At 39.8% G+C, this 14640-nt stretch overlaps 1 protein-coding gene across 2 annotated transcripts in view; it reads left to right on the forward strand.

The window, feature by feature from the left end:
- LOC120373244 (tropomodulin-3-like) overlaps nt 1-5222 on the forward strand; it is a 55622-nt gene extending 50400 nt beyond the window's left edge. The window contains exons 10-11 of one of the 2 annotated variants that reach the window (XM_039491403.1): nt 375-444; nt 1855-5222. In XM_039491403.1, the coding sequence (XP_039347337.1) occupies nt 375-430 (56 nt within the window). In that variant the 3' untranslated portion in view covers nt 431-444; nt 1855-5222. The remainder of the gene's footprint in view (nt 1-374; nt 445-1854) is intronic. The other variant, XM_039491404.1, reaches the window with a different exon arrangement.
- The last annotated feature ends 9418 nt before the right edge of the window (nt 5223-14640 follow it).

Raw genomic sequence — 14640 nt, forward strand, 5'->3', positions numbered from 1 at the left:
AGTGGGGGACCTATTGAGAGCAGAGGCCTGAGGTTTCAGAGGCCGGTGATAGGGTCCAGGGCTCCCATTGAGGAAAGCTGTCTGTGGGGAAGATGAGCAGCTGTGAAAGGCCAGGGAGAGAGGAACAGGAGGAAAGATATCATTTGAAGGGAGCATGAAGGCACCTGACATACTACATAGCTACCTCTGAAATGGCCTACATTTCAGAACAATTTATTTGATCTTTTCTCTTGTATCATCATATTTCAAGTGCTTCTCTGCTAGTTGTGAACTTTCCTGTTTTTTTCACCAGTTCTGATTTTAGCATTTAATTGCTGAAAATCTATTTCTATGTTTTCTATTGATATCTTGCCTTTTTTTTCTTGCTTTCTTAGTCTGGAGTATACGAGTAAAATTTTCTGCAAAAGCCTTTTCATCTCTCCAGCCCTGAAGCTACAGAGACAGGTTATTGTGAATACCCAGTTGGGTATTGAGCACTGAAACTGAAATGTTTAGTCTCACATCACTGTCTTTGTACGTTTCTTCTGACAAATTTTCTACACCTTTTCTCCTCATGTTTCTCTCATGCTGTCCTGCACCCCTGTTCTTGTTTCTTGAGACCCTGTGCCAGTTTATTTCTAACTGCATGATTGGACTACAGTGAGAAGGCCCAGCAGTATGAACCACTTCATCTACTTTTGCGATCAAACTAAAAAAATGGAGATGAATGTGAGAGCCTAAGAATGCAACAGTTTAAATATTTGTAGGTTACTTTTTAAATGAGTAAGTACATTTTAGACGTTGATGGTAGGTCTCTGTAAGTACTAAAACTTGTAAACTCCATATTCGAGCATCAGTGGAGTATCTTTTCTAGCAGTGAAAAATGATTATCCCACTCTGATTTTACAATATAGCATTAAAACTTTTCAGTTCATTAATTTGAAGCGGAAGACAGACAACCTGGTTTATATAAAACTGTAACAGATGCATTTATATTTTTTATTAATATATCATGATTAAGTATTTAAACCACTGTTAATATTTGGTTTGTTTTCTGCAAATATATAGTAACTTCTAATTTAAAAAATATAATGTGGAAACATCCCATCTAACCTGAGGCGCTTAAAACTTTTAATCCATTTTCAAATCCACTGTATCTACTCAAAAAAGGAGATGTTAATTTGATCAGGAAAGAGAAAATGCAAGACAAACTGATTATTTCACTTATACGCTACGTAGAACATCAGGGTTTTACTTTAAACATTAAACGTACTCCAATCATTCAGTCAATACTGCATATTCTTTAACTGTAAATAGCATGTGAGTTTTAGTAACTTTATTCACCAATCTTTTGTTCGTCCCTTGTGTAATTTATTGTTTTAAGAGATCTGAAAATTTATTCACTCTGATAATGGACTGAAGATTATCAGATTACTGAACATGTGTTAATATTGTAAAGTTTTTTTACCAAGTCTTAGAGTGTTCTGAAGCTTTTGTATATTCCTAATTAGAACTATAATTAAGCACAGTGCTAGAGAATGGTATATATGAAGTCAAGAATAACTGTTGAATCTGCTCACCAAATTTCAAGTGATATGACATTATTATACTCTAATTCTTACCATATAAATCTTAAATTGTTCATGAGTATCGAAATAAGGTACTCAGAGTTGCTAATAAGCAAATTTGAAATGATGAATAGTGCTAAATATTAATTAACTGTTTGTTTGGAATGAAATTTTACATAGCTGAAAGAATTGTAGTTTAAAAGGTTAACTACTACTAATTGTCCTGTTAACTGTTGAGATATTGTGGAGCTCCTTAGACAATTATTACAGATTTATAATTGTATTTTCTCTTTTCTTATGGACACAGTTCGCAAGAGAAGGGTTGAAGGAGACAACCAGTAAACCTTGCTGCTGCTAGAATTGCATTGTGTGGAGATTTCAAAGGTCCTCAAGGCTCATCTGCTCATCATGGGTGTTGGCAATCTCAGACTTCATTTACTTGGGTAGAAGGGAAAAGACTGGAAACCCCATTCCTTTTTAGTAAAGTTATATTTAGATCTGTGTGGAGTGCATCACCTATTTCAATTTGAGACATAGTAACTGCACCAGACTTTGTAAGATCAGATTTTTTAGAACATTTTTGTATTCAAGACTTTAGCTATACTTTCCACTAAAGTAATGTAAATTTTGAAATCAGTGGAGTAGTTGTCTGTATTCAAAGGATGATACATGAAGGGATCAATGGGCAAACAATGGAGTATGTTTCTGATAGGAAAGCTGGGGATGGTTATTTAAATGGAGGGATTTGTATATTTTTGAGAACAATGTTTTAGAGAAAAGGGATTCTTCACACAGAACAATTGGACTCTTATTTGTAGCTATTACTTCAGCCTTCTTGTTCGTATACACTGAACATAAATCTTTCACAGCTGTCAAAGTTGCAGTTCTTCCTTTTTATCTTGATTGGCTAATATGCTTTCTTGATACTTTGATAAAGCCAAAAGTCATCCCTTTTCTGATGAAAACGTGAATTGAATAAGGGCTGTTTCTGCCCTCCAATACATTTGGAGGAGAACTAATTAAAAGATGAGGGTGGGTGTCTTGAAAAATCAACATCTGTACTAACCAAAAAAAAGCTTCCAAAGTAGCTTACATTTCTGAATATTCTAAAAGACTGTACTTTGTTCTGATGTGTTTAAACTGGACATCTTTAGATTGCTGATGAACATACTAAATCATTGTTTTAGATTATATTCTTGTATAAAAATGTATCTCTAAATATCTTAAATGACATAGGAGTTTTCTAGCAGTAGTGAACATGCATTCTTTAAGAAATGCTGGTAGTGTGTATAGGAAAAGCAGCCTTGTGCAGCTCTGAAATGATATACGTAATCTTCTGTGGCAGGTTGCAACTGAGAAATTCTGTTAAACTAAAAACAGCAGTCAACCATACTTCCTGTGAAATAGTGACCACTGTACTAGACGGATCTTTACCTTCCACTCTGACAAAGTTCCTCTTGCTCCATCATCACAACATGTTATGCAGAAACTTAACAAATGTAGTGTCTAATCTGCATTGGGTAGTAGATTCATGCTGTTATTCCAAGCCATTTATTTTAAAGAGAAATATTTAGAGCTCTGTAGCTAGGAAAACAAATTAGCGAACAAAAGTCACTTCAGTTTCTGTACATAACAGCTGTGGACTCTTTTGAAATATTGCAAAACTTAATTTTTATTTTCATTGTGCTATTTTTGAATTGCACTATACTTGATTGCGCAGTGCTGACCATTAGACCATAACAGACGGAAAAGCATGTTATAAGCAATTGGACAGTCTGTTTACAGTGACTTATATAATTCAACTGACTTAACTGTCCAGTGTCCATAAAATGAACATAAATACAGTAAAAGATAAATACAGTAAGTTTTTTTAAAAGCCATATATAGGTGATGTGGAAAAAAATGAGATTTTTGCATCATGCTGTACATAGTTTTACAATGTACAACTTTTTCTTTAGAATAATCCCCTATTATTGTGCCCACTTCTGCGCTACCACAAATCATGTTTTAGGTCTTTAAAAATTCAGACTTCATTCTTAAAATGAATTTAAAATTTTATGGCAAGTACACAACAACTTTTAAACTATAGTACCTTCAATGAAGATATAAATAATTAGGTTTTACAAGGGTGGAAAGATGAATTATCATTTAAAAATTGGGAATGTGGTGGTTAATTCTGAATAAACATCAGTGTGTTATGGCCTAAAAGGCATGGATGTAACCATGTAAAAATGAAAGGAAGTTGGAATGAATTCTATTGAAAAACCAAAGATTTCCTTCACTGCACATTTTTGAATGAACAGAGATATGATATTGTTAGTCATAAAAAAGACTCCTTTTGCCTTTGGTTTACAATATTTAAATTTTTTACATAATTTAAGCAGACTTTGTTGTGAGAATGCTATCCTAAAGTTTAAGTTCTTATATATTTGCATGCAAAAATACATTAAAAGCTAAGCATCTTTTCAAGAGATGGTGCTATACCCTTGTGGCCAAAGCATGGTATACATGTATTAAGATGTCTGAAACTATTTTATGGTGCCTAATGTTTAAAACACCAAGGAATCATTTTGTGTCAAATAAGCAGGCTGTAAAACCTTCTCTTCCTTCTGTTGTCAAAGGGTTGCATATTTATAAAATCTAATTTTTGTCATATCTGTTTGATCAGCCTCTAGACAAACTAGCCAGTTACTTTATATTTGTAATTGAAGATAGAGGAGGAAAATGAAAGGCAATGAGGTGGGAGGAAAATTGATAAGGAAAAACATTTTTTCTTCTCTACGCTACTTGTTTAAATTATGTCTGGCCCATCAGTGGCATAAGTGGAAATCAATGGTTGGTTGAAGACGTGTAGCGGTCAGGAGTCCTGTCACAGTTGAAAGTAATGGACATCTTTGCTCCAGATCCTTAATAGCATAGCCCCAGTGAAGTAAATTAGGTAGCTCTGTTGTGGATGGCTGAGGCTAGACACATGATGGCAACCTTAGCAGAGAAATTAGACAGATTGGACATGGAGAATTAACCATAGAGACTTGTCCCTCCAAGTTAGGTTTGAGGCACATTTGGCAGGGCAGTATGAAGACGCTTTAATAATTGCTGCCTGTGATTTATCTTGTGTGTGGATAAATGAAGGAATCCAGAGCTGTCAAATACCATAATCAAACTCGGCAAGCAAAGCTGACATTTTGATTTACTGGCTTCAAATATATAGTAGGGTTTTGGATATGATGAGCTCATATTTTATGGGTGGTATTACTTCAGCAATAAATTACTATAAAAACCAGGCTGCTTTCCCAAAAGAGGTGGTGATTATGTGCTTTTTTTAAGTCTGTAACTGATTCATGGTTAATTCACTTTTTTTTAAAATATGCACTAAATCTGGAAAATCAAGTAACCACACATTTTGTTGATAGTTTTGGGTTCCATTCTTAATACACAGAATCATAGATTGAATACGTTTCCCAAACATTCTGTAAATTATCTACTTACAGTTATACTCTAGAGAAATGTCGTCATCTCCACAGCTTTTTGTATGAATAATGCTGTTTGTAAGCTATGAATTACAGAGTCTGTTAAGTTTAAGTTTCCGTTGAGGAAACATGAATTGAGTATTTTAGCATATCAGCACTGTATGCTGTCAAGCCGTATTACATTAAAAATTCTGAAACCTCAAAATATTATTTGGTTGGTTTTTTTAACAGAACACTAATTTAGCAGAAAGGTGAAGCTTGCGTATACTTCAGGCTCCTGCTTGTACCTTTGCCATTGGGAATGCTTGTGCCCAAACGGCTCTTCTGGGAGTCAACACCTGTCATTGGCTATAATTTGATTTTCACATGGGAAAAATGTTAGCTTAGCATACGGCAGAAAATAACAATTAGTGGCAAACTGTTGTTGTCAACTCAGTCCCATGCTCGCAGCCATTTAAGCCTATGGACTAGATTTGTTTTAGCTTCTGCTGGGATAATGTAGACTGCAGGTTCCTGGCAACACAAATCTGCAGCCTTGCTTGGGGAACAAACTGTTTGTACTCTCTCCCTCTGCCTTGGAGATCTTTAGAACTGTGGGCTGTGCTAGCCAACAAATGGAGCTTGGCCTGGGACAATACAGGATCTAGGAACCCAAGATATGCAGTATTTTCGGTACATCCCCTAGGAATCTCTAATAGCAGGCTTCTGTGGATCCCCAGCAAAACTCCCTCTCCAGGACAGCTGCCGTCTTAGACGTGGTGGAATCAGAATTTCCAATCCTGCACCAACAGGGGTAACTCTAACCCAGGAGTATCTGCTAAAATATAATCTATGAAAGTCCAAATAATTAAAAAGCAGTCTGTTCCATATACCTGTAGTCTTGTATAGAACTCATGGGAACACTTCGGCAGTCTTTGTTGGGGTCATTTCATAAAAGCAAATTGGGTAATAAGTACATTAAATATAGTCTCAAGAGACACTACTTATGTTCCAAAATTAATACTTGGAAACATGTCTGTTTTCCGATCAAATTTCCTTTGAACTCTTGAGAGTCATATTAATAGACCTATTACATAATTTTGCCCAGTAAAAGGACACGGCGTCTTTGAATTTCTCCTCATATGCAGTAGTGGGTAATACCTCTCATGAGTTACATTTCTAATACTTTCCACTTCATCAGTGTTCAGGCCTTGAGAAGTATACCAGACACCTAGCCAGGAATAGATTGGAAAAATTTGTGAGAAAAAGGGCACTATCAACAAATACTCTGGTGACCCAGTCTCCCTCCCCATCTCCATCCTTCAACAGCTGCTGGAGTCCTACCACAGGCCTGTCCTATGCCCTGCTTGTGAGGGGGAATTCTCTCACATCAACTACTTAATACGTTCAACAGCTGGGGATGGTGGCTTTCAAAGTGAAAAACACTCTCTGCTGCCTGTCCAGGAGTTCCCAATCTTTATTGTCTGGGTGATGGAAGTAGGTAGGTGGTCTCTTCCACCCCTCGCCACAGCCTCAATTGTTTGTATCCTTCTGCCTCCTGAATAGCTCCTGCTTTATGCTGCTGCCACACTTGATTTCAAAGCAGCAATAGGTTGAAACAGATTGAAATCTGTTGCTTCATGTCAGTTTCACTGGCACCCAGAGGCTACTGAATAATAGCAGTGAAGGGAACCTGAGGCCAGGTCTTACCATAGTAAATCATTCTAAGTTATGCTGCTTCAGTTACGTGAATATGCTCTCCCGCTGACTTCCCTTACTCTTCTCAGAGACGTGGAGTACAGAAATCAACAGGACAGCACTCTCCTATCTATTTAGCACGTCTTCACCACATCTGCTAAAGAAGTGCTGATTTAGCTCCATAGTGAAGACATGGCCGGAATCTCATCAATTTCACTCTTTTGTGCTTGGGAAAAACTATGAGCTTATAGAGAGGCACTGGGCTGTCTGCAGGCTTGGGGCAGACAGCACTATAGGAGGTCTCATTTGGAAAATTATCTTCATTACAATGGGGGTTAGAAATTTAACTTTTTTTTTTTTAATGAAAGCTCAAATTCTGCAAGAAGGTACTTAGTATCCCCGCCTGGCCCCTCACCCAATTTGCCAAGGAAAATGTGTGGCGTGAATGAACTGCTTCCAAGCTTTTACCATACAATATTAAAAAAGGCCGTGTTGTGCATTACAACTGAGATAAAGTTAAATTTCTAATAGCTCTTAGAGCACTTTTTATCAGTAGCTCTCAAAGCACTTTGCAAAGGAGTTGTACATCATTATCCCCATTTTACAGATGTGTAAATCATTTAAATGTCTGCATGAACTTGAAGCCACATCTCCCCTGGCCTCTGATTTTCCTTGTACAAATGTGATTGTACAGAGGCAGTTGTAAGAGAGGCTGAAAACTTAATCCCCCATATGAATCATCCATTCCTGTTCTTTTCCACCATTATTTTTAATTTTCTGAAGAGTTTTTGTATTAGCAGTGTGTGGGGAGGAGAGGGGAGGAGAAAAATTGGACACTAAATGGTTACTTGGTGTTTTCTGTTTGTAAACTGAATCTAAAGCAGAGTTTCTCATGATAAATTTTTTGGTGGCCTCAAAGTGCAACCACCAACTTTTGCCGGTGGCTGTTGACAGTTGTTCCTAAAATACTTAACTTTATGGAAAAACAATTCCATACAGACACATACATCTCCAAATCATTGTAATTTGTTTATGTAGTATGAAGATGGTAAGAAGTAGAGCTCCCCATTCAGCGCACATGGACTTTGCTCCTATTCTTGTGCTCAGAGTGTGTTATGGTGCGGGGGCCTCTGACCCTGTCAGGGAGCTGCCAAGCCCTGCAGCAGCCCAGAGCTGTTGAGCTGCTGCAGTAGCTACATCATCTGTAAGCAGCAAGTGTGGCCCCAGGTGGGAAAGCGCCGACCCAACTCTGTCCCTTCTACTCATGGACCTTCAGCGAGAGCCCGCCCTGGGGAAGGTGGGTTGGGAACTCACCAGCTGCCTACGGAGTCCCCAGCTCCCTGTGCCCCGGCTGGGCAGGAGTGAGGGAGGTGCCATAGGGGAATGTCCTGACAACCAAACACTGCACCTGCTTCCACTGACAAGCTGCCTCCAGCCCCACCCGTCTCCAGAGGTGCTGCCTGGAACCTCCGAGGAGGCTGAGCACTGCAAGGCACCAATCCTTGCTGGCAGCACCAGCACAAACACCAAGGCAGCGCATCTCACTGCCTTTGGTAACAGCTATTCAGGAGCAACAGCTGGGCACTGCAGGGAGGGACTCACCCCCCCCATCTCTGCCCATGCTTTGGAGACTCGTGGATGCAAAAAAATCCACTGGTGGCCACATGTGAGAAACGCTGATTTAAAGTGTTTTAGAATGTAGTTAGAGGCTAAACTCTTTCACTATTGATTCACTGTGGTGTAAATGAGAGCAAAACTTCCCCCATTGTCACCTAGCAAAGTTTATACATTGTGAAGCAAAATTTGGATTTTATTTAATATTTGCGCATTTTAAACTGCCCATTTACCTGGAGACAAAGGGAAAAACAAGTCACCCTTCCGGTAGAACACTTAAGAATGTAGGTTCCTGCTTGACATGGGTGAGTCATGATTAGACATACCGGTACATTGTTTACCAGCTCTAATGGTGCCTATTTCTGCCACACTAGTGAAGGGCTGTAACCGGTTCTCCCCAAACCCAGCATCTGAGCTTGCCTCTGCCCTGGTTTCTCTTGGTTAAGCTGATATGTCAGCTCACAGGCCAGAGTGTCAAAGCAGCTCCCACCCATATCAGTATTTCAGTCCCTTTTCTCAGGGCTGCATTTATTGTTCAAACACACACACAGTTCAGCATCCATCAAAATAGGAAAACCAGGTCCTGCTGCCTGGTTCTTCCTAAGACCACTACCTCAGAGGGCTTCTGCTGCTGTCTGTTCCCAGCCAGCTCTTTCACCTAGCTGCTGTGGCAAGTCCTCTTCCCTCCAGCTCCTTTTTCCTAACCCAGAACCTCCTGCAGAAGCCTCTTTGCAGCTCTTATCCGTATGTGAGCTGCTTGTTGGCCTTTTATTGCACTAATCTGGGAGGCAGCTAATCAGTTACAGGTGGGGACTAAAGCCCAGTCTGTAGGTACTACATGAGGAACAAATACACCTCTACCCTGATATACCGTGACCCGATATAACACAAATTCGGATACAACGCGGTAAAGCAGCGCTCCGGGGGGGCAGGGCTGCACGCTCCAGCGGATCAAAGCAAGTTTGATATAACACGGTTTCACCTATAATGCAGAACGATTTTTTTGGCTCTCGAGGACAGCATTACATCGGGGTAGAGGTGTATTTAATAATGGCTTTTCAATCTAGCAGAGAAAGGTCCTGCAAGATCCAAGTGCTGAAAACTGAAACCAGACAAATTCAGAGTGGAAATAAGGCACACATTTTAAAGGGAGGAGGGGAAAGAGCAATTAACCCCTAGAACAATTTACCAGTGTGTCTGACCATTTTAAATCAAGACTGGATGTTTTTCTAAAATATCTGATCTAGAGATTATTGTGGGGAAGTTCTATGGCCTGTGCTATACAGGAGGTCAGACTAGATCATCACAGTGATTCCTTCTGGGGTTGGAATGTTTGAGCGTATGAAAAGGCCATCCCACCCTGTGGCAAGGGCTCATTGAAAATGTTCTATTTCAGTTTCCATTTTTTCCGGGTCCAAAGCGTAACATAGCATAAAATCAATGGCAAAGCATTGAGCTTTTGTAATATTTTTTGGAAAGTTATTGGAAATACCAAAAAGCAATGACTAACAGCAAGTGTAAGAGCATGAATTGTTAAGGTGGATTGGTTAGAGTGGATAGTAGGAAAAAAATAATTCTTCAGGACATCTTTTTTCTGTCCCTTCCTTTAATGCACATTTTGGGTGTGTCTCCAATAACAGGTTTTCAAATAGTGCCTAAACTCTAACCTTGCTTGTGCTGTGATGCCAGAGAAGTTTTCTTACCCCAGAGGACTATGGGAGAAACTTGCAGCAAAGTTGTTTGCAGTTACTATTGCTCCTGATTTGCCTTGGTCAAGATTTGAAAATCATTTTAGCAGGGGATTAAAACACAACAAGCTGTTTAGTATTCTGACCTGCTGTGATGAACTAGGTAATACTGATGATATTTGTATGACGATGCTACATGCCTCTCCGTGTCTATGGTGGGTTACTTGCTATGAAGCTAGATCAAAAGGGATTGTTAAAGAAACCAAACAGGAAAAATAAAACAATGAAATGGTGAGGAGCATCCCCTCAAAGCTAGTCATTTATACAGCTGTGACGGGAAGAAAGAGATCAAAGGCAGCAATAAACTATGGTGGGTCTGAAGGCCTAGAAAAAAAGGGTTGAGAGGGGCTGCCTAGTGCTAATTGAGAGGCACAGAGCGAGGCTTGCTGTAAGCATGCCAGCTGCCTTCCAGGCCGGGGCAGAGAGCTGATGAGCTAAGCAAGGACAGGATGACAAGTTAGAGCTGTGTTTAGGCTTCACTTCACCTTTTTAACCCAATGTACCTAAAGATGGTGGTATTCCTGTTGTCTAATAAATAGCCTGTTTTGAAGAGGCTGTCTAGTGTCACTGCAAACATCTGCTGGTTGCAGACCTCCCAAGATGGTATGTTTCCAGCAGGTGCACAAGCTCATTTGGACTTATTGCAGGGAGTTTTCTTATTTTGGAGTCCACAGTACTTTCCCTCTCTGATGATAACATAGTGCTGCAGGCTCCGGCCATATGGCACAAACTGACTGACCAGTATATATTTTAACACAGCAGTGTTTTATGTCAAGTGTCTGCTTTCAGTCAGAGCACTTTTACCTCTGGCACAAAAGTTTGTGTTTAATTCTTATGCCAGAACTATGGCTTAACAAAATGGTGATGCAGTATTGTCCTTTGGGAAAGGGGTTGTTATGATGTTTCCTTTGCCTCTTAAAACACAACTTAGCTCAGTGAGACAAGTCCTCCCAGGGGTCCAATCCTATGCACACTTACTACAGTGGACAGTTCTTACGAATGTTTTTGTTGACATTATTTGAGCTACCTTGTTGCTAAGCACAAAAGGATGGCCATATTTGCCTGATTACTCACTGCTCTAAGGGCTTATAGAAAGACACTGTTGTAAATTGCTTTGTTGTGTACTACTTCTAATGGAAGATATTCAGAACCAAATTTGACTTATAAATTAATGAAAATGTGACAGAGAAGAGAATGAGCCCATAAATATTCACTCCAAAAGTTGAGGTGGCTATGTAACATTACGGAATGATTTTACAATCTTCACAAGTGGTAGATGTGCTCACCAATCTACCTGGACAGATTGGCTAATAAACATTAGAGAGAGAAGAGACCTATTCTGTCATCTAACTTATCCTGCTGTTGATGCAAAATTGTTCCTTAAATGTGAAGTTCTGTGTATTCCATGATTCAGTGGCTTTAGAATTTGATCTAGCAGACTTAGAATTTGCTCCCTTACCACACTTATGATTGAGAATCTCCACTTTCATTATAAAAAATAAATTTGGCTGTGAAGAAAAGCTGAAAAACATGCATTGAATGTGAACTGATGCTGAGACTGCCTGAGCCAGTTCTGAAAGTGGTCAGCCAACCCCACTCATCTTAATGGATTGTTGGCTCTGAAACTGAAAGCATCTGCAGTATATTGTACAATGAAAATGTGGGGTACAATGCAAAATTTAAGGAATTTAATACCAAAGTAAAAAAAACATCTGGATGACAGCTGTTCCCTATATTCAATATAATTATTTTATTTACAATTAAAAAAGGTAAATGGAGTAAAATGTATGAAAAGCAGAATTTGTTTATACCTTTTCAAAAGGTTGAATGTTTCTGAGAAAAGCATACTAAGCTTCCAGAACAAAAAGTACAGTATCTCAGCAGCTTTGTTCCAAGCGATTTATAAAAGGATTAGTAAGTGTCATGGGGGAATTTCAGCAGAAAATTACATAAATGTTAAATGTCTCCGTAACAAAGCAAGAGAAGAAAATGGACAGAAAATCAGGGTAAATCTGAAAAGAGCAACCAGCCCATTCTCTGCCGTCTGTTTAAATGTATCTAGTAGACTGGAAAATCCCAGCTTTTTGGCTGTTATAGTTCAAACTACAACTGGAGCCAAGTAGACAACTTGCAGCAGCACCTGGCCAATTTAAATCTAAATTTACTCTCTTCCTCTCCCCCAGATTTCTTCATTTTGGTGTCATTTATCCTCTTTCCACCAGACAATGTGTCCCTTTTCCCTACTTGGCTTATCATGGCAGAAATCTTCAGGGACTTCATTGCTCTTAGGAATCCATGACCGAAATGATCTCACTGAGTCAGTTGAGTCAAGATACAGGATTCTCCCCTGTTTGGCCCCTGGAGGTGAAGCATTTGATTCTGCCCCATTTCAGTTTGGGTTTGAAGGACAAGGAATGCTCTATCATGTGGTTTGCTTGAGCTAGGATGCTCCACCCCACCCTGTATCAGTTTAGTCACTGGTAGGGTAAGTTAAGGACAGTTATGAAAAATATGGGATAGAGTTTATTTTAGGACTGTGGGGTGGTAACTGCCTGAAAAAAAACTTTTATCTGATCCACTTTTACTTAGTAACTCCTTAGTGGAGATGGATTGTAGAACATGAGAAATGAAGAAAGCACAAAATCTTACTGCGTAGGACCAAAACACCTGCTGTCATAGTGTGGATCCCCTGCCGCAAAACACTACGCCTTCGGGGATTCCAGAGTATTGTGGAAAATGAACATCTTTCCATCCACCATGACTTTAACAACATCCCTCACCACCACTTAGTCACATACACCCTTTTGGATTCAGGCATTTAACCTACTACAATGCAACTTCAACCCTGATGAAGCTTGGAAAGCCAAATGGAGTTCACAAGAAGTCAAAATAAATACCCTGTGAAAGACCTAATGTAGAAGATCCTTGGCTTCAATCTCCCATGGAGCTCATGGGCAACCCTAACTGCATCTGCACAAACCATGGCAGAACAGAACATGCACGGGTTTGGTCACAGAGACCCCGATGGGACTGCCACCTGATGTGCTGAAACTACCTCTGAGTCCGTTTTCCCTGTCAGCTTGGGACTCCAGAACCCTGTCTTGTTGAGCCAGATACGCAAGCCTGCTGCAACATAGACCCAGGTCTGAACCATGTCCCAAAAGCTGCAGGCTTTAACTGAAAACCACTCAGCAGGTACTCCTGTCTCCAGCACCTAGCTCCCACTGGGATTCAAACCCCAAATAAATATATTTTACTCTGTATAATGCTTATACAGGATAAACTCATAAATTGTCCACCCTCAATAACACTGATAGAGAGATATGCACAGCTGTTTGCTCCCCCAGGTATTAATTACTTACTCTAGGTTCAATAATAAACAAAAGTGATTTTATTAAGAATAAAAAGTAGGATTTAAGTGGTTCAAAATAATAACAGACAGAACAAAGTAAGTCACCAAGTAAAATAAAAAAAACCAAACAAGTCTAAGCCTAATACATTAAGAAACTGAATACAGATAAATCTCACCCTCAGAGATGTTCCAATAAGTTTCTTTCACAGACTAGACTCCCTCTTAGTCTGGGACTAATCCTTTCCCCTGGTACAGACCTTGTTAGTTCCAGCAGGCATCTTAGGTGAAAAGCAGGGGATTCAACATGATTGGGACCCACTTTGTTCAGTTCCACCCCTTTAATAGCTTTGGCACAAGGTGGGAATCCTTTGTCTGTCTCTGGGTTCCCACGCCTCCTTCTAAATGGAAAAGCACCAGGTTAAAGATGGATTCCAGTTCAGGTGCTATGATCACAAGTCTTGTGAGACTTCATTACCCACTCGCTGGCACACATGTATACACGAAGTCTTACAAGTAAACAGAACCATCTACAACCAATTGTCCCGGTTATTGGTAGCCATCAAGATTCCAAACCACTATTAATGGCCCACAGTTTGCATAATTATAATAGGACCTCAGACTTATATTTCATATTCCTAATTTCAGATACAAGAATAGTACATTCATACAAATAGGATGAACACACTCAGTAGATTATACACTCTACTACTGTGGACACAATTATCTAGCTTAACCATCTAAATGTAAAGTTATAGTTCTACATTTACATCAGCCAAACAAAGAAGAGAAAAAAGTGGATGCCTGAGTTCTGGGATGGGAGGTCACTGGGGTGGATGCCCTGACCCCCCATATTGCAAGTGAGGCCAAGTTTGCAAACCTGAGTCAGTGGTCCCCATGCTAGGTAAATGCCAGATCCTGTGTCAATGTGAAGCAACTAGGGACCCATGGGGGATGTGATGATAGTCCTGGGAAGAGTTTCCCTGTATGGTAGGTAGACTGGGTTGGCAGGAGGGGTCACTGGACCCTGTGTCATGGGGTTCCTATGGTGGGGCCCTTTTCTCTGGGGTTGGGTCCAGTGGGGAGGGGTGGTGTTGGGGATTATTGGCCCCTCAGTCATATATTCCAAGGCTAGAAGGGACCATTGTGCTCATCTATTGTGACCTCCTGTAGAACACAGGCCATAGGACTTCCCCCAAATAATTCCTAGAGCATAGATTTTAGAAAAACAGCCT

This window comes from Mauremys reevesii, linkage group 10 (genome assembly GCF_016161935.1).
Source record: "Mauremys reevesii isolate NIE-2019 linkage group 10, ASM1616193v1, whole genome shotgun sequence".
In the NCBI taxonomy this organism is placed as follows: domain Eukaryota; kingdom Metazoa; phylum Chordata; order Testudines; family Geoemydidae; genus Mauremys; species Mauremys reevesii.